This window comes from Peromyscus eremicus, chromosome 14 (genome assembly GCF_949786415.1).
Source record: "Peromyscus eremicus chromosome 14, PerEre_H2_v1, whole genome shotgun sequence".
Lineage (NCBI taxonomy): Eukaryota > Metazoa > Chordata > Mammalia > Rodentia > Cricetidae > Peromyscus > Peromyscus eremicus.
In genome coordinates this window covers 34,105,103-34,123,333 of record NC_081430.1, presented here as the reverse complement: position 1 = coordinate 34,123,333, position 18,231 = coordinate 34,105,103, and the positions used below count along the sequence as shown (strand labels likewise).

General features: G+C 41.9%; 1 protein-coding gene across 1 annotated transcript in view; it reads right to left on the bottom strand.

The window, feature by feature from the left end:
• The window catches only part of Fancm (FA complementation group M), a 57,779-nt gene that overhangs the window by 25,636 nt on the left and 13,912 nt on the right, over positions 1-18,231 (bottom strand). The window contains exons 6-14 of the mRNA XM_059279474.1: positions 17,037-17,169; positions 15,640-15,765; positions 14,230-14,316; positions 13,215-13,399; positions 11,710-11,916; positions 9,875-10,079; positions 7,324-7,475; positions 6,348-6,503; positions 1,752-3,582 (exon numbers count right to left, since the gene is read on the bottom strand). Of these exons, the coding sequence (XP_059135457.1) occupies positions 1,752-3,582; positions 6,348-6,503; positions 7,324-7,475; positions 9,875-10,079; positions 11,710-11,916; positions 13,215-13,399; positions 14,230-14,316; positions 15,640-15,765; positions 17,037-17,169 (3,082 nt within the window). The remainder of the gene's footprint in view (positions 1-1,751; positions 3,583-6,347; positions 6,504-7,323; positions 7,476-9,874; positions 10,080-11,709; positions 11,917-13,214; positions 13,400-14,229; positions 14,317-15,639; positions 15,766-17,036; positions 17,170-18,231) is intronic.

The window sequence follows — 18,231 nt, the reverse complement described above, 5'->3', positions numbered from 1 at the left end:
AGAGCATTCCAGTGAGTAGACAGAGCAGAGCATTCCAGTGAGTACATAGAGCAGAGCATTCCAGTGAGCAGATAGAGCAGAGCATTCCAGTGAGTACATAGAGCAGAGCATTCCAGTGAGTGCATAGAGCAGAGCATTCCAGTGAGTCGATAGAGCAGAGCATTCCAGTGAGCAGATAGAGCAGAGCATTCCGGTGAGTCGATAGAGCAGAGCATTCCAGTGAGCAGATAGAGCACAGCATTCCAGTGAGTACATAGAGCAGAGCATTCCAGTGAGCAGATACAGCAGAGCATTCCAGTGAGTACATAGAGCAGAGCATTCCAGTGAGTAGATAGAGCAGAGCATTCCAGTGAGTAGATAGAGCAGAGCATTCTAGTGAGTAGATACAGCAGAGCATTCCAGTGAGTAGATACAGCAGAGCATTCCCTGAGCTATGTTTTAAAACTTAAATGCTTTTCCACTGGCGTCGTGGTATATGCCCATAATCCCAGCACTGGAGAGGCAGATACACACAGGGGGAACTCAAATTTAAGGCTACCCTGAGATACGCAGTGAAACACTGTTCCCAAAACAAAACCAAGAAAATCAAACACATTTCTAGAACTTACTTTGCTCCTTCAAAGATGCCCTTCCCTTGAATAACATAAAAACAAGATTAGAGGAAATCATTTCATTTTACATCTGCTCCTGTTTTGTACAGTCTATAAGTCAATGAGAGTTCAAAGTCACACCAGGACTTAAAAAGACACTACGATCACAGGACCTCATCAGCTATGCAGCCCAGGCTGGCCCTAACTCACGACTCTCCCACCTCAGTCTCCCGAATGCTGGGACTGTTAAGTCCACATCACCACACCATCTTAAGTCATTTTGTTTTGTTTTGTTTTGTTTTTTTATTTTGAGAGAGGGTCTCACTGTATAACCCTGGCTGACCTGTAAGTCAGTATATAGACCAGGCCATCCTCAAACTCAGATCCATCTGCCTCTGCTTCCAGAGGGCTACGGTGAAAGGCACACACCTCCATACCTGGTTCCAGCTTAAGTTATTTAATACCTAACATTGATCCATGTTTCTAGTCTTTCTGTAACTGTAACAGTAGGCCATAAAAATTTCCAGTTCTCCCCACAAATGCATATAATTTCCTTCCTTTCCTTTGTTTCATTATTTTTAACACCCCAATTCTTTATTTTCAACATCTAAATTATACATATTCCTCAGGAGCCAAACTGAAAGTCAGTAATACCCATGAGTACTTTCCAAGCTAATCTAATTCAACATCTTTTCACTGCCTTCTAAACTTTTTTTTGTTTTGTTTGGTTTTGGTTTTGGTTTTTTTGAGACAGGGTGTCTCTGTGTAGCTTTGGATCCTGTCCTGGAACTCGCTCTATAGACCAGGCTGGCCTTGAACTCAGAGAACCACCTGCCTCTGGGATTAAAGGTGCATGCCACCACTGCCCGGCTTGTTTGTGTTTTACAATCAAGTAATTGTGGCAAATTTTACACTTCTTTGTACATTTGACAATAAAGAGCATAAAGCATTCCTGTTGCATACAGAGTCAAGTTTCCCAATAATGAGCATCTGCTTAAGAAAGAATACACACATAATTTTCCAATATATATATTGGAATATATATATATATATGTATACACACATTGATATATATACTGAGAAAAGTTAGTTTTGGAATAGTACAGACTTATTTCTGGAATGTTTTCCAGAAACTCATAGATTTCAGAGATGAACTCTTACCTGCAGTGTGTTGCGGAGACAAATGCAGAAAGACCTGATCACTGCTTTTGGCCTCTTCTCTTAAATCGTCAAATCTCGGACTCAACGTCACTTTGAAACTCCGTACACTGGCTTTCTCCTCGGTGGAATCTGGTGTCTTAAGCACACCTGCTCCTGTCTTAGAACACAGGCTCCACATGTTTGCTTTAGAAATCGGCGTACTCATAACTCTCTCCTTCACTGGCAAGCATGGGGGGAAGTGGGGAGACGCCGGTTCTTTATGCTCTGCAGAGTGTGAACACTGCTTGGTTTCTGTCGGGATTGGTGATATGGCTCCACCTGGCGGATCTACAGCATCACTGGCATCCTTTATCTCCTCGTTATCAGAATGCCTTCCGGGGAGACCAGCTGCTGCCTGTGTGCTACTCCTACCTGACACATGGCCTGTGATTTCATCATCAGAACTTGAACTACGAAATCCCAAGTCGAAAGTAACAGAAAATAAATCCCCAGAGCAATCAAAAGTATGTCCCTCGGTCTTCAGTTCCTCATGTTCGTCTTTCAAACCTTCATGAGATTTCCAGCTCTTGGTGTCACAGATGATTTGATCTTCCGGCTCAGAATCATCTAACAAAAGCTCATCAGAAATTAAGAAGTTAGAGACTGGAGGCAGTTCACATGTAAGAGTTTTATCTGGCACATACAGGGGCCGACTATTACTGTGGAAGGGAGCAAGGCCCACACCATTTAACTCTTCCATACTATCATCAAATAATAGTAAGCTCTCACCCTCATTGGTGAATACTGGGGGTTCATTATCATCATCGTGGCTATTTTTGTCAACCAAACTCTTTGCAAGGTTTACTTGTATTTGAGCATAATTGTTAGATACTAAGTTTTTACTTTTAATATTATTTTGGGCTTTATTATCAGAGGTGCAGAAAGAGGGCTGATCAGAAATCTTATTATCAGTTGTGCCAAAGAGACAACAGTTTTCAGAAGGATGATTAATACGCTTCACTGAATTCGTTTCTAAATCTTGTTGAGCATTCACAGCCGAGTGTGACATCACAGCAGCAGGTTCATGGCTGTGTCCATGCTCTGAGGAAGGTAAGTAGGACGTATCGTCAAGTTCAAGACCCCGAGTGACTTCATGCTCCAGGTCTGAGAGTCCACTGAGAGACGGGGGAGAATGGGATAACAATCTCTCCACATTAGCTAGCGCCTCTCCTGTCACCAGGCCACAGCTAGAAAATGGCTCCGCTGCTCTCTCTGGGTACAGCTCTTCTTCCAGTAGAAGGAGCAAATGGGACGAAATAGATTTCTCATCACTGAAACTGCTATAACCAGAGTCTAAGGAGTACCTGGCAGACGAGCCAGATTTAGCTGTGGCCTGACACTCCGTTAGTAATGCTCCCGGGTGGCCGTCATCGTCGCTAACAGCAGCCCCCATGGCGGTGATTCCATCTGCCCCCGCCACCCTTTCGCCATTCGGTGGGTCTACCCGGGCCACAGCTTCTGCGGGAGAACGTCTGCCGGTGTCTGGAGAAGCTGCACCCTCGTCGTCGCATGTTTCACTGGCCGCGTCTTTTCTCATTGCTCTAGAAGCTTTGTCCCTTAGAGAAGTAATCTCAGCACTCCCGGGAGGAGTCTGTCTAACAGTCCCAGCACACTCTTCGGCAGACTCTCTCTCCAAGAAGGAAGCGTGTTCATCTACACTCTGTCTAAATGAAGATTTCTCGTGAGTCATACTGGTCACACTGGCTAGATTATTATATGCATTCCTATATGTTGAGCTGACATCTTCCATTTGTAGAAAAGGCTTAATTGTCAGTTCATAGCTGCATTCATCCTATAAAATAAGAGACAGGAAAAAGTTACAGAAAACCAAAGTAAGCCCATTCTGAGAAACGAGTTTCACTCTATAACATTTTTCTAAAAAACAATATCATTCAGTTGCTTTTGTTTTAAATCCCCCAAATTCTAACAAATCAAGAAAAAAAAAAACTAAATCACATCACTATAAAATCACTGGTTAATATTTTAATCTCAGTACTCAAGACACAGAACCACCATGGAGGCTATTCCTATAAAGAACAACTTCAATTAATATGTAAAGCTATAAATACTCAACATTTAATTAAAAAATTAATTTCCTAAAAATACATACATATAGTAAATTTAAATTCTCAATAGTGAATAAACTGAGAGCTGCCTCGTTTGTTTACTTTGCTCTTTGAGACTGGGTCTTGCCTCCGAGGTGCTGGGTTTATAGGCATGCACCCCCATCTGGCAAAAACACTTTTTTTTTTCCCTCAAGGCCCCTAAAACAATGGTAGGCTACGGCTTTGGGTATATATAGTTCTATTTTTAAGCAAAATTCTCAGCTAAGACCTTTTTTCAAGTTTCCAACCAAGAACTTCTGAGGTGAATCTCTTAAGTCTTCCTTCTGGGTCATCAGCTAGAGCTGTAGTGTCTATCCCCCCTCTTCCTCTGCTAATCATAAGTGAAACCACTCACCTCTCCACACTCTGGAATAACAACTGACTGCCGCGGTCAGCCATGTCTGTCTCCTGCTAGCAGATATGCTCACTGAGACATAACACTGTCTTTGCTTTCCCTACAGTTGTGGCCTAGAAGCCAGCCCGAGATATAGAAATCATTCAGTAAATGTGTTAATTTGATGGTACATGATTTGCTGAGATTCACCACTAAATTCTCAATTGAAAGTATTCAAGATCACTCTCCCCACAATAAAACCAGCTACAATTATTAAGCACTGATTTTGTGCCAATTACTGTTTAAATGTCTTACGTCATTTTAATACAACAGTCCTATGAAGCGGGCAGTCGTTATAGACTTCATACTCATAAGTGATTCACTATTGTACTCCTGTCAGAAAGTGAAAACGAAATTATTCAAGGGTGGGCTGTGGCTCAGTGGCAAAGTGTTTGTTTTGCATGCATGAGGCCCTAAGTTCAATTCCCAGTACTAACTCACCAAACAAAAAACACTGTTCAAGGAATTAACTACACCAAGGGCTGGGTCATGGTGGTGCACGCCTTTAGTCCCAGCATGAGAAGCAGAGGCAAGTGGCTCTCTGTGAGTTCAAGACCAACTTGGTAAACAGAGAGAGTTCCAGGCCAGCCAGAGCTACATAGTGAGACCATGTCTCAAAAAAACTAAAAAACAAAAAAAAACAACACAAAAGAAATTAATGATTCCCTCGTCCACTACCAGGATACAAGACAGATACCAAATGACCAACATGATAGAGAGTATTTTAAGAAATCCCAAATCCCAATGCAACAAGAACAACAAGAATCTATTTTTAAAGATCTTATTCTTTCATTCATTCATGTATTAGTTTTTTAAGACAGGGTTTCTCTAAGTAGCCCTGGCTGTCCTTTGTAGACCAGGCTGGCCTCAAACCCAGAGATCCACCTACCTCTGCCTCCTGAGTGCTGGGATTAAAGGCGTGCACCATCATGCCCAGCATTCTTTTATTTTTTTTAATTGTAAAAATTCCTTTATTGTGTGTATGGGTGTGAGTGCAATGCCACAGGTTTGTAAGGGTATCCCAACCCCCCACAGGCAGCGGGAGCTGCAGGCAGCTGTGACTACCACTGAGAGTGCTGGGAACCAGATTCAGGATCTCAACTCTTTTTTTTTTTTTTTTTTTTTTTTTGAGACAGGGTTTCTCTGTGTAGCTTTGCGCCTTTCCTGAAACTCGCTTTGTAGACCAGGCTGGCCTCGAACTCACAGAGAGGATCTCAACTCTTAACCACGGAGCCTTCTCTAGCTTCTGCGACAACAATCTTAAAGTGGCTTTACACAGTTTACGTGAGTCGCTACGCATATTAGAATAATATTGTGACATGGTATTTAGAGATGTTCTTCTGGTACTTAATGAGATCTACTTCTTTTAAGGCAGAAAATGAGTTCCTTATTGTGATGAAAGATGCTATACAGAAAATATTCTATCTATAATTAAATATAATAAATATTATTGTTTCTTATAACAATGACTTCACATTCATAATGAAGGTTAAGGACGGGGACTGTAGCTCAGTTGGAAGAGCACTTACCTAGCACACAAGAAGCCCAGGAACCCTGTAATCCCAGCCCTAGGGAGGCAGGGGCAGGAGCTTTAGAAGTTCTAGGTCATCCTTGGCTACACAGGGAAGTCAAAGCAGCCTGGAGTACATGAGACCCTGTTTGTCTGTCTGTCTGTCTGTCTGTCTGTCTCTCTCTCTCTCTCTCTCTCTCTCACACACACACACACACACACACACACACACACACACACACACACACACAAAACAGACAAAAAAACGAGCAGGAAGAGGAGGAAGAAGAAGAAATGAGGAAATGTTCATCTGCACATTAGCAAGAGAAAGCCATCGGCACACAGCCGGGAGTATTACAGGCTGCACCTAGAGGCTGCACAGGCCTGTAACCCCAGCACTCAGAAGACTGAAGCAGCCAGTCTGCAATATAACAAGACTCTGTCTCCAAAAACTGAGAGAGAGGGGGAGAGAGAGAGAAACAGAGGAGGCAGGAAGGGGAGATCAAAAAAGAGGGGGAGAAGGAGAGAAAGCTTTAAGAAAACTCTACCTCTTCATGTCTCATTTCTTCGATCATTTCCATAATGCTTATAAAATGGTGGCAACGATCTGAATGGTCAACCTGATGTGTAGGAAGCGGATGATCTTGCCACAGACTCCATTCAGAGAGTGAGAGTTGACGAATTCCAGTAGTTGGCTCTTTCGTCTTAATTACGATTAAAAAAAATAATAATAACAAAAAATGAGATTTCACAAGACAATTTTAAAAGCATGCTTAGTTGCAAATAACAAGCTTAACGTAAATCATTTAAATTCACATATGCACTTTCAACTAAAATTCTCAAGGGAAAAAAGGAAGATAATTTTATAAAATATAAGTTGCTCTTTTAAATACATTTAAAAATGAACTGTCCTTTTAAGTTATGATTTACCACATTCCAGCTTCTAAAAAACATGCTAAGAGCAAATATCTGAGAAAATATGTTTGGTTTTGAAATCACTACTTTGCTGTATATAGATCCCATAATGTGAGGTGGCGTCCATACTGTCCCTGATAAGCTGATCGAGACTCTGCATGCCTCCCGCTATTCGTCATTCTCCATGCTAGTGGTTAAAACATGTCGTAGCCAGATTAGGAAATCATCCCTGAGCATCTTCCAGCTCATGGGTCAGTTCCCTCCACTGTAACTAAGCTCACCACATCTGTTCAGGGAAGCAATAGCATCTAACTTAAAGTCTCGACTAAAATTTCAGATACGTAGACAAACAAAGCCAGGTTGCCCTAAGGCACACGGGACAGTATGATTTATGCTAGTAAAATATGGAGGGTCCTACGACACAACAGGGACAGAGTCACGCACTGTACTGTACTGCAGGATGATGGTAACCAAGTCACAGAAATCAAAGTACGACCTACATAAAAAGCAGTCACGTGAAAGCAAACGAAACAGTAGTTGTCTGAAATCATGACCTGACATTCCAATGACACAAACCCACTGCGTAAGCCCCGCACACAGCTGACTCACCGCTCGGTCCTCCTGTAAAGACAGGAAGCGAGACTGAGGGAATGCCACTCCTTTCACGGGGTCACTGTCTCCTAACCTGTAGAGTCTGGTCCATAGGTTCAGTTCCTCTTCTGATAGGAGCCCATCTTTATTTGAATGACTAGCTTTCACCCCTGGAAGTCAAAACAATGGCTGAAAAAGAGGTTTATGGGAATCTGCAAGACAAACCCAAAATACGCAGGGCCACTTGAACTCTACCTAAAAGTTAACGTCTGCTTCTGCCAAGCCAAGATTCCATTTCTGAAAACTAGAAGGGGTCACATAAAACCACTGTGCACGGCTTCTCCATTCTACGGTTGCCAAAGCTGCTCTTCGTCTGTCCCCTTCATCTAGGAGCTAACCTAACAATGGCGTCACAGTGGAACAGAGCTAGGTCTAAAAGAGCCCGACCCTGGCTTCCTTTGGACACTCGTATGTAAACTCTGTTGTGAAACAGAGTGACTTACATATGAAAACCAGCGCCAGCACAGCGGTGGTAAAATGCTTCGCTGAAGCTTCGGGAAGGGAGAAGAACACTGAGGACTGGAAGGGTTTTAGGCTTAAGTCTGAAGTAGGGGACAGATGGGGGAGACAAAGGCAAGGGGGACACAGAGTGTGAAGCAGAACTCCGGCCCAACTCAGGCAGGAAAAAATTCACAGGTCACTAAACCAGGGACTCAGAAACTTTCGTCTGTACTTCCTCAATACCGTGTAGGAAATTATATAAACGCGAGTTTTCTGAAAATGTTTCCCCATGTGTAAAATTAAGACCTTGAGCTAAATGATCTTAGGGGCTCTATGACTTATTTTAATTTTTAAAGATATTTTTTATTTCTTTTAATGTTACGTGTATAGCTGTTTTTGCCTACATTTATGTCGTGCACCACATGTGTGCAGTTCCTGAGGAGGCCAGAAGGTGGCATCAGATCCCCAGGACAGGGAATTACAGACCCTTGTGAATCACCATGTGGGTGATTAGCATAGAAACCAGGTCCCCTGGTAGAGAGAGCAGCCAGTGCTCTTTACCACTGGGCCATCTCACCACGCGCTCTCTCCATGTTTTTACATAGGAAGGAATTCCAATGTTTCAGTTACTTAAAAGAACTCCAGGCCTCTACACCTTGATGCACTATATTCTACTGCACATGCATGATGATTTATGAGAAACTGTAGAACACAGTCATATAATTTGAATCACAGACACTAGAAAAATCAGAATGGAGTGGGGGAGAAGAAAAGTGGACACCAGCAAATATTATATCAATTTTGTTTTGCTTTGATTTTTGAGATAGTCTGAAAAGTGACCTAGAACTCGCCATGTAGTCTAGGAGGGCATATAAATGTAATACATTAGTACAAATGGCTGTGAATTACCAGATGGCTGATGAAAGGCTGTGTAGCCATTGGTGGCAATGGTGGTGTCCTCCTATATGAAGGCAAGTTACCACTAATCCTGGACTGTGCGTGGAAGGGCGGTACCTGCCTGGGTGGACACATAGGAAGAATTTCCTTCTGCTTTGTGTGTCGTAGACTGTGTAATTACACACGTCAGTCTAATTTAATGCTTGCTTATTCTGCAGTTGGTTTCTCTGTAAACTTTGTGGAGAGAACCTCTCTGGCTTGGTAAGGTCATTTGAGTTTCCCTACAAGGTTTGTGACTCTACACCAGTGTCTTCCCCTGGTCACAGCAACAATTCCTTATCTTTTCTAAGAGAATATGCAAAACATCTTAAAACATGCACTGAGATTTTCAAAAAAGAAATACCTTATCAAGATGAGAATATGCCTTTAATCTCAGCACTCGGGAGGCAGAGGCAGGCGGATCTCTGAGATCAATGCCAGCCTGGTCTACAGAGCAAGTTCCAGGACAGCCAAAGCTACACAGAGAAACCCTGTCTCGAAACAACAACAACAACAACAAAAAGATAGGGAATGCTCTGTTCCTTTCAGGTAGAGTCAATATCTTCCAGGTATTCTCCAAAATGACAAAGAAATAGGGAAGCACGGAGGTGCTGATGCATGCTAAGCCTTTTAGAAGACAGTTATTTCTTTGGCCACACATATGTGGACCTACAGGAATGATACTACAGATAGTAAGGGATCAGGGACTGTTCACAAAGGAATGCCTCGTAACTGTTGCCATGACAAATCTGGGAGCATCTACAATACACTCAGCATGCTGTTGGCGCGGCTGTAAACAAGCATGTAAGGGCAAGGTTCCTGCCAAGAGTTTCCGTGCACAGCGCAAGTGGTAAGCGCGGAAACTCAAGATGGCTTCCCGGAAGGAAAGGATGCAGGAAAAGGACCAGGACAGAAGCAAAGCCAGGGAGGGCACCTGGGTTCAACTGAGGCACCAGCCTGGTCATCCAGAGAAGCCCTTTGTGAGGAGGAACGGAAAGGAGCCTGAGCTGCTGGAGCCCCTGCCCCATGAACTCCTGACTTAGAAAGCTCTAGAGCGTAAACAAAAACAGGGCACACCGAGAACAGAGGAGGAGTAGGAGGAGGAATGTGTCAAGTGTAAAGTTTTACTTACCACCCCTCGAGGAAACCGACTTCCGATGCACATTCCGGGACTTCTCTGGTTCGTAGACACCCGGTGTGAGGGACATCTTGTGTAACTCGGGATTGATTTTATCAGGGACCATTCGTGGACTTCCTTGGTAAAGATGAAGCAATTGTCTGTTACCTAAAATAGCTTTATAAATATTTTTTTTGATGGACTGGCTCTGATTATATGTCTGAAAAACAAATACAAAATATAAATTTTCATTGTTTTTATAATAATCATTTAGCTATAATAAGAAATTAATATGTGATTACTTTAAACATAAAATTAAACTTTGATTCACTTAAGTAATAGAGAATAGAATTCCTCTGGTCTTGAGTGTGAAAACAGATCAGGAAACAGATACTTGAGAAAAATCATGTTAAAATCCATTATCACATAAGCTTAGCAGCTGTTTGCAAAAAGGAAATATACACACACATATGTGAGGATTTCATGTAAGTATTTATTTTTATTGGCTTACTGCTTTTGATACGGCTGACATTTGGACCTAAGTATACAGCTCTTCTTGGTGCAAGGGAGAGGATTTACGGGACAGGCAGGGACACCTTTATTCCAGCTTGGTCATCTGTCTGCATTCCCACTTTCTTTACTGTCTCCAACAGCAGAAGCTCCACTCTGCTCACAGGCACGGACCGGAGTAGATCATAAGCTAATCTAGAACACTTGAAACACTGCACAGCACGAAGAAAGGGCTCATTACATATGAGCCACTACTCTATTTCACAGAGAAAACACCCATCTAAAGAATGATGGTAAGTGGCTTGGCTAGGTAATAAAATCAGAATGTGGCTCCGTTTTGACTTGACATATGAACGTTACATTTATTAGGATCATTTTATGGGTATCACACACATTATAATGACATGAGCAGCCCTACTGAATGGAATTCATTTCTCAGGTTGAATTGAAGGGTAAATGAAACATTTTAAATCAATTTCTAAAAACTAGCACAGATGATGAGAGAAGCCAAAATGTGAAACTGTATTTGCTCGCTGAATTCGTCCTAATATGTTATAAAGTTAGCGGATATTTTACTGTAATAAAGTGTAATATCATATTTAGAAAGTTTTGCCACTCATGTTAGCTCATTATGTACAGTGCAAAAACTACTGTTTTATATAGTTCCAAGAAAACCATCTAAGCACCTGGATGTCTAGGAAGTAGGAGAGGCTGCATGAACAGCTCAGTTGGTAGTATTGGCCTGGTGTACAGGAAGTAGGTACTATATCAACTGTGGCAGCCTTGGTGCATACACGGAATCACAGTGCTCAAGAGGTGTAGGCAGGAAGATCATAAGTTCGAGGTCAACCTTGGCTATAGAGAATTAAAAATGAGCCTGGGGTAGTGGTGGTGCACATCTTTAGTCCCAGCACTTGGGAGGCAGAGCCAGGTGGAGCTCTGTGAGTTCGAGACCAGCCTGGTCTACAAATAGAGTTCCAGGACAGCCAGAGCTGCTATATAGAGAAACCCTGTCTCAAAAAAAATAAAATAAAGTAAAAAAATAAAAAAAAGTGTAGGGAAACAGTAAAAAGAAGTAATACATACTAATTGTTGAAATGAAGGTGTCTTTGACTTATGCTGAAGAACCAAAATGCATTTCTTCGAATGAGTAAAACTTAGGAAAGTGAATTTTGTTCAAAACTTATAATCATACAAAAACATTAAGAATCAAATAAAAATGGGGGAAAACAAGCCACATTTACCTAGAGTGCTTGGACTTTTAATGCTAAAAGACGGGCAGTTGTCTTTGGATTGTTTCTCAAAAGTCAACGTCAGTCAAGCTTGCACAACCCACTCACCCGCTCTTCCCGGCCCTCTGCGAGGATGACAACAATCCTGCCTTGCCGTCGGCGGCCAGTTCTGCCCATGCGCTGTATGAGGCGAACTGGGCTCTTCTGGGCATCAAAGCATATTATAAGATCGACTTCCCCTATATCCAGACCTTCTTCACCGACACAGGTGGAAACCAGCGTGTTATAGCCACCATCCCGGAACTGCCTCACCACCTCAAACACAAACAACGCGGAAGTCACACATCTCAGAACTGCAGACTTTGCACTCTCTTACTCATCTTGAAAAGGCAAAATCAGATTTTAAAGCATTAAGGATGCTGAGAAGTGGGGAGGGTGTCATGAAATGACAAAGTCAGTCAAAACAGTACTGATAAAATGGAAAGAAAAGTGCTACTTCCTTTGTATAATAATTACTATTGTCAATTATAATTACCAAGTCACCTTTAACCCCCGTACTCAGGAGGCTAATGGTCTATGAATTGCAGGCCAGCTAGGGCTACAAAGCAAGACCCTGTCTCTAAATAAATAAGCAAATCAGAAAGAATGGGCTCAGGCCTGAAAGACGGCTCAGCACGTAAGGACACTTGCCAGCAAGCCTCATAGCCTGAGTGTGATCTCTGGGATGGCAGATGGAGAGAACTGACATCCTCAACTTGTCTTCCGACTTCTACACACATGCTGTGACACACATGCACCACCACCACCCACACACAAAAAATAACTAAATGTAATAAAGAGTTTAAAGTAAAGGCTGGAGAAACCCTTCAGTGATTCAAAGCACCTGCTGCTCTTGCAGAAAACCCAGGTTTGGTTCCCAGGACTGACGTCATGCTGGCTCACAGACACCTATAACTCCAAAGACACGACACCCACTTTTGACCTCTATTTTGACTCCTCACCAGCCCCCCTATACTTAAAAATAAAAATCTTTGTAAAAATTAAAATGTTTCATTACTCCTAGAACTCTACCACCCTAAGGGTCACATGGGTCACATGCCAGAGCTATAAGAACAAACTCATTCAACATTCTCCAGGGGTAATGGATACATCTGAGATCCTAGCACTTGGGAGGTAGAGACAGGAGCATTAGCAGTTCCAGGTCAGCCTCAATTGTATGAACTCCTATCTCAAACACCAAAAATAATTGATTGAATAAATAAATGTTTCAAAACTACTAAAATACATTATCTGATCTTTCAAAACATGTTTATCTTTACTTCCATATTAATTGTAAAATTATCTTTTTTGTTGTTGTCGAGTTTTTTTTGGTTTTTGTTTGGTTTGGTTTTGAGACAATCTGGCAATGTAGCTCTGGCTGGCCTGGAGTAAACCAGGCTAGCCCTGAACTCAGAGAATGGCTGTCTTTGCCTCCTGAATGTTGGGATTAAAGACATGCACCACCATGAACTGCTTATCGAATTATGTTTAAGTAACCAATTAGAAGATGGGTTATAACACAGCTAACCCATTCTATTTTTATTTCATTACCTACAAAAGTAGTAATTAGTTACCTCTAGTTGTTCCTTCTGGGTAAAACCTTTTGTGTTCTTCCCCGAAGCATGGCCAACAAATGTCATCACTCTAATCACTGGCTGATGCTGTAAAAGCATTTCTGCAATTTCTTCCACACTATCTCGGAACGAGGAGAAGACCATAACTCTGGTCTCATGGCTTTTCTTTTCAGTGGTGTTTTTAGCTGTGGAACAGGAAATATTGTATGTTTTTAAAAGGTATTTAAGGCTAAGAAAACACTTCAGTAATAGATTGCCTAGAATGTACACAGCCTTGTGTTCAATGCCCAGGATTACATCCCCCCAAAAAAAGCAAATACAGCATTTGGAGAGGAACTCCCAGCAAGCACAGCCTGAAACGACATACTCAGGAGTAACCATTTCAAAAAGTATTTAAGACTTTTTGAACTCCCTGTTTCTCACTGGCTATCATAAAATAATGGTCAAGAAATCAACTCAATACCTGACTAGTCCATCAATTCGAGCACATGCATGTCACCTCCCTTTGCAGACTCTGCAGACAGAAGCATTGTAGAGCTCCACCTGACTGCATCCACCTCCCTACCTTCACTACCGGCCCCGTCTAATCAGGCCAGGGAGCTCCAAACCTGCTGGTCCTTCAGCTTCAACGATGACTGCACGTCGCAGCCTGTGTTCACTCTGACACCGCCTCCCCTGCGTGTCTCAGTGCTCGGGAGGGGTGGGTGGAGCTGGAAAGGGTAATGCTTTCTGACTGCCACTTGCTCTCCTGGTGTCTCCCAGTGACCCAGAACCACTGCGGTTACTAAACGACTTAAGCTGTTTGATTCTCTGTTTCCCCTGCATTGCCCCCAAACTACACTTTTCATGTAAAAACCTTATTTTTCAAATTTCATCATTTCTTCTGCTTCTAACCATCCAAACTTTCTCAGAAATTCTAAATATCTTTAACCAGAGTAATTAGAATTCATTTTCTCCCTTGAATTTTAGTTTTTTTTTCAGTAACTACTTGGCCTTGAAACTAACTGTTACTCACCATTCCATGACCTGAAGTGTTCAATTATAACTTCTTCCAGTTTCTTTAACTTTGGATGACTATAGAAAAATTTTTTCTCTTTATTTCCTAAAAAGGGGAGAAAAAAAAACAAACATTTTTTTTCTATATTTTCCCATATCTATTATGGTCTTGAACTCACAGAGATCTGCCTGCCTTTGTCTCTGGCATATTGGGATTAAAGGTGCATGCTCAGCCCATAGTAATTACCTTACTGTGGAGTGATATCTTTTTGAAAATACAAATTAGGGCTGGAGAGGTAGCTCAGGAAGTAAGAGCAAACTGCTCTTGCAGACCTGAGTTTGGTTCCCAACATGCACAGCATGTGACTCATAATTACCTGTAACTGCAGCTCCAGAGGATCCTACACCTCTGCATTCCAGGCCAGCTTGAGGCCATATAGCAAGAGCCTGTCTGTGATACAACCACACACATACACACACACACACACACACACACACACACACACACACACACACACAAAGTAATAAAAATAAATCGAAAACAAAGAAAAAAAAGCACATTAAAACTTAAAATTTTCCAGCTAGGCAGTGGCGCACATGACTTTAATCCCAGCACTTGGGAGGCAGAAGCAGGTGGATCTCTGTGAGTTCAAGGCCAGTCTGGTCTACAGAGCAGGTTCCAGGACAGCCAGGGCTACAGAGAAACCCTGTATCAAAAAACACAACAAAAATTGAAATTTTCATTCATGTGTGGTGGTACACTATTGTAATCTCAGCACTTGCAAGGTAGAAGAAGGAGAATTAGGTCTTCAAGGCCAGCCTCAGTTACAGAAAGTGCTCAAGGCTAGCCTCAGCTATGTGAGACCCTGTCTCAAAAGAGGCTCAAAACACACACAAAAAAACTTATTTTTTACCTGTCAAATGCAAGTATGCTCTCGATAGTGTATAAGTGTAAACAAAAACTTTAATTTTTGTGAAAATATCATTCTGAGAGAGAGTTCAAATGGACTCAGAAAAGTAAAAGGGAAATAATATTTTTAGTTAAACCATATTTCAATGTTAAGTAGTTCTGAGGATTTTCACAAGCAGTAACTACCACTGATATTTTTTATTTAACGTTTATTAGCCTTATACAAATTTGTACTCATCAATCTTAATACCCTAACTTACTGAACAACATACATTTAACAGGCCTGTTGCTATACGAGTAGAAGAAAGCAGACAGATGTGTATGTAGACAGAGAGACGTTTCAACATTAATCCTAATCAAGAAAAATCATAAATAGTATTGATTTTTTCTGAAGGGCTCTTGTTACGATGCCTAGGCTGGCCTAAAATCTTGGGCTGACATGCCCCTACCTTGGCCTCCCAAGCAGCTACCACTGTCCTCAGTTAAAATAAACACACACTTCCCAGTGAAGTACCACACCTTTCTGCAGGGCCGAAGCGCCGCCGGCTGAAGGATCTCGCGCTTGAGCAAACACACCATCCAGGTGGCTGTAGAGCCTCATGAAGTCCTCATTCCGGCCGAGCTCAGTCTTTACCCGTGCCATTCCTTCAAAAGAAAGACAGGGTTCCACATAAACGAGGGAGGAGCTGGCCACATTTACTGCTTATGACAAAGAAATGAAGTTTTAACTATGAAGGCAAAATTATCGACCATTTGTTCTCGTTCAACATTTTTGTTTGTTGTTTGTTTGAGACAGGGTTTCTCTGTGTAGCCCTGGCTGGCCTCAGACTCAGAGATCCACCTGCCTTTGCTTCCTAAATTCTGGGATTAAAGGTGTGCGCCACCACTGCCTGGGCTAGTCCCACATTTATGATGCACGATTTTCTAGCAAGCTATCAAAAAACAATGAAACATGAACTTCATTATATTAGTCCATTGCTTTTAAAAACAAAGTATTTAAAGTTAACTCAAGTTACATAGTAATGACTTCTAAGGACACTCTGGTGTACCCATAAGTCAGAACATTGCTCAACGTTCATCAGAGAAGCTTCCCCTTGCAGCAGACGGGAACTAACACAGACCCACACCTGTGCAATACGAGGAAAAGGGAGGACCTTGGAATAGTCAGTCCTAAATGAGATAGCCTCATCAAACTCCTTCACTAAGTGATCGGGCAGCTATTCAGAAGAAGAGGCAGAGAAAGAGTGTAAGAGCCAGAGAGGATGGAGGATACCAGGGAAACAAGGCCTTCGGACACAACAGGACTGACCGACACACAGGAACTCATACAGTGCTGAGAGGGGGAAGTGGTCACAAGCTCCCATCCCCGGCCTAGCGGCTATATCCAACTGATAACAGCTTGCAAAGGAAAAATTAATTTTCTCCAACTCGTCTCACTGGTTATACAAACTATGCTTGCAAGGCCCCATGCCCACTGATAGATGACCATTACAAAAAAAAAAAAAACCTCAAAGGTATTTTTGGAGATTTTTGTTTCAAATTGTATTGCCTGGGTATTTTTTGCCTTACTGATCTTTTGCTTGCTTATAGCTTCTGATTTTGTGTGTTTATGGGTTTTGTTTTTGTGTGTATATGTGTTTCTCATGCTTTTTCTTTTTTTTTTTTTAATTTAATTTTTGGGTTTTTTTCTGTTTGTTTTCTAAAGAGAGAGAAAGAATGAGGGAGTTGGACCAGTGGGGAGGATCTGGGAGAAGATGAAGGAGAGCAAACAGTGAACAGAATATATTGCATGAAAGAAATTTATTTTCAATGGAAAAAAAAAAGTTAACTAAGTTTAAGCTGATTCAAACTGCTCAATGCCTTGAACCAGAATAACACATTTCATTGTTTCTTTAAAACAATGTCATACAACTTACCTTTAGTTCCATCCATGATTCCAGAAAGGAAGAAATATAACGATCGCATTCCCATTTGCTGCAATAACTCAAATCCATGATATAAACTAATACAGATGGCAAACTCACCCTCAATTATGCCTTGTTGAATTCCCTGGAAGAAACATATGTCAAATTTAACCAGAGAAGAAAATGAAGACACACTCTCCATGACAATTGCTACTGTAACACAATATGGTTCAAATGACCAGAATAACCAACCCTTTCCACTGGTTATGAGTTAATGGTTCTACTGAGTGTTATGTTACAGGGTGGGGCTACGGAAGTATCATGTAGTTTCCATATAAAGCCTGTCTCCTAAGAAAAAGAAACCCAACAGGAAACCAGTCTATCATTTTTCTTCATAGGTAAATTATTTGCAATATATAGGTTCATGTGTTCTTTCAAAGCCATCAATAATTATCTATCATAGGTCAAGCACTGAGGCAAATATATGTATAAGGTATGACTGAAATGGAAAACAACTGAATAGACTTAGCCTCATGAAGGACAAATATTTTGTTTGTTCTCTCTCTCTCTCTCTCTCTCTCTCTCTCTCTCTCTCTCTCTCTCTCTCTCTCGTGTGTGTGTGTGTGTGTGTGTGTGTGTGTGTGTGTGTGTTTGTGTGTTTGAGTGTATCACAGGCTCTTGGCCCAGTCTGGCTTCAAACTCAAGGCAATCCTCCTGCCTCTGTCTATCAAGTGCTGGGATTGTAGATATGTGCCACCCAGATGGGACAGATATTCAATCAATGTAGACGTCAGTGCCAGTGCGGAACACCATGTAAACATCTCCTAAGGGTAACACTGGGTATTAGGCAGTGCTCTACGTCTATTCCTGTGCAAACTCACTTCATCTTAGCAGCACAGAGACAGGTACTGCTCTGCTTACTTCACAGAAATGAAGAGGGACATCTATAGGAGCTGTAAAAGCTCACCAAGACTTACCGTCCTGTATGTGATAAAGACATTTTTTCCTCCTTCCTGTCTCCCACCCTTCTTTCCTTTCTTCCTTCCACTTATCTACTTGTTTCAGACAGTGCTCCCCACCTGTAACCTAGGTTGTCTTAGAACTCTGAGCAACCCAGCAATCTTCCTGCCTCAACCTCCCCAATGATGAAATTATGGCCATCAGTTACCACATCCAACTTAAATCCACCTTTCCCCGCTAGTTTCTC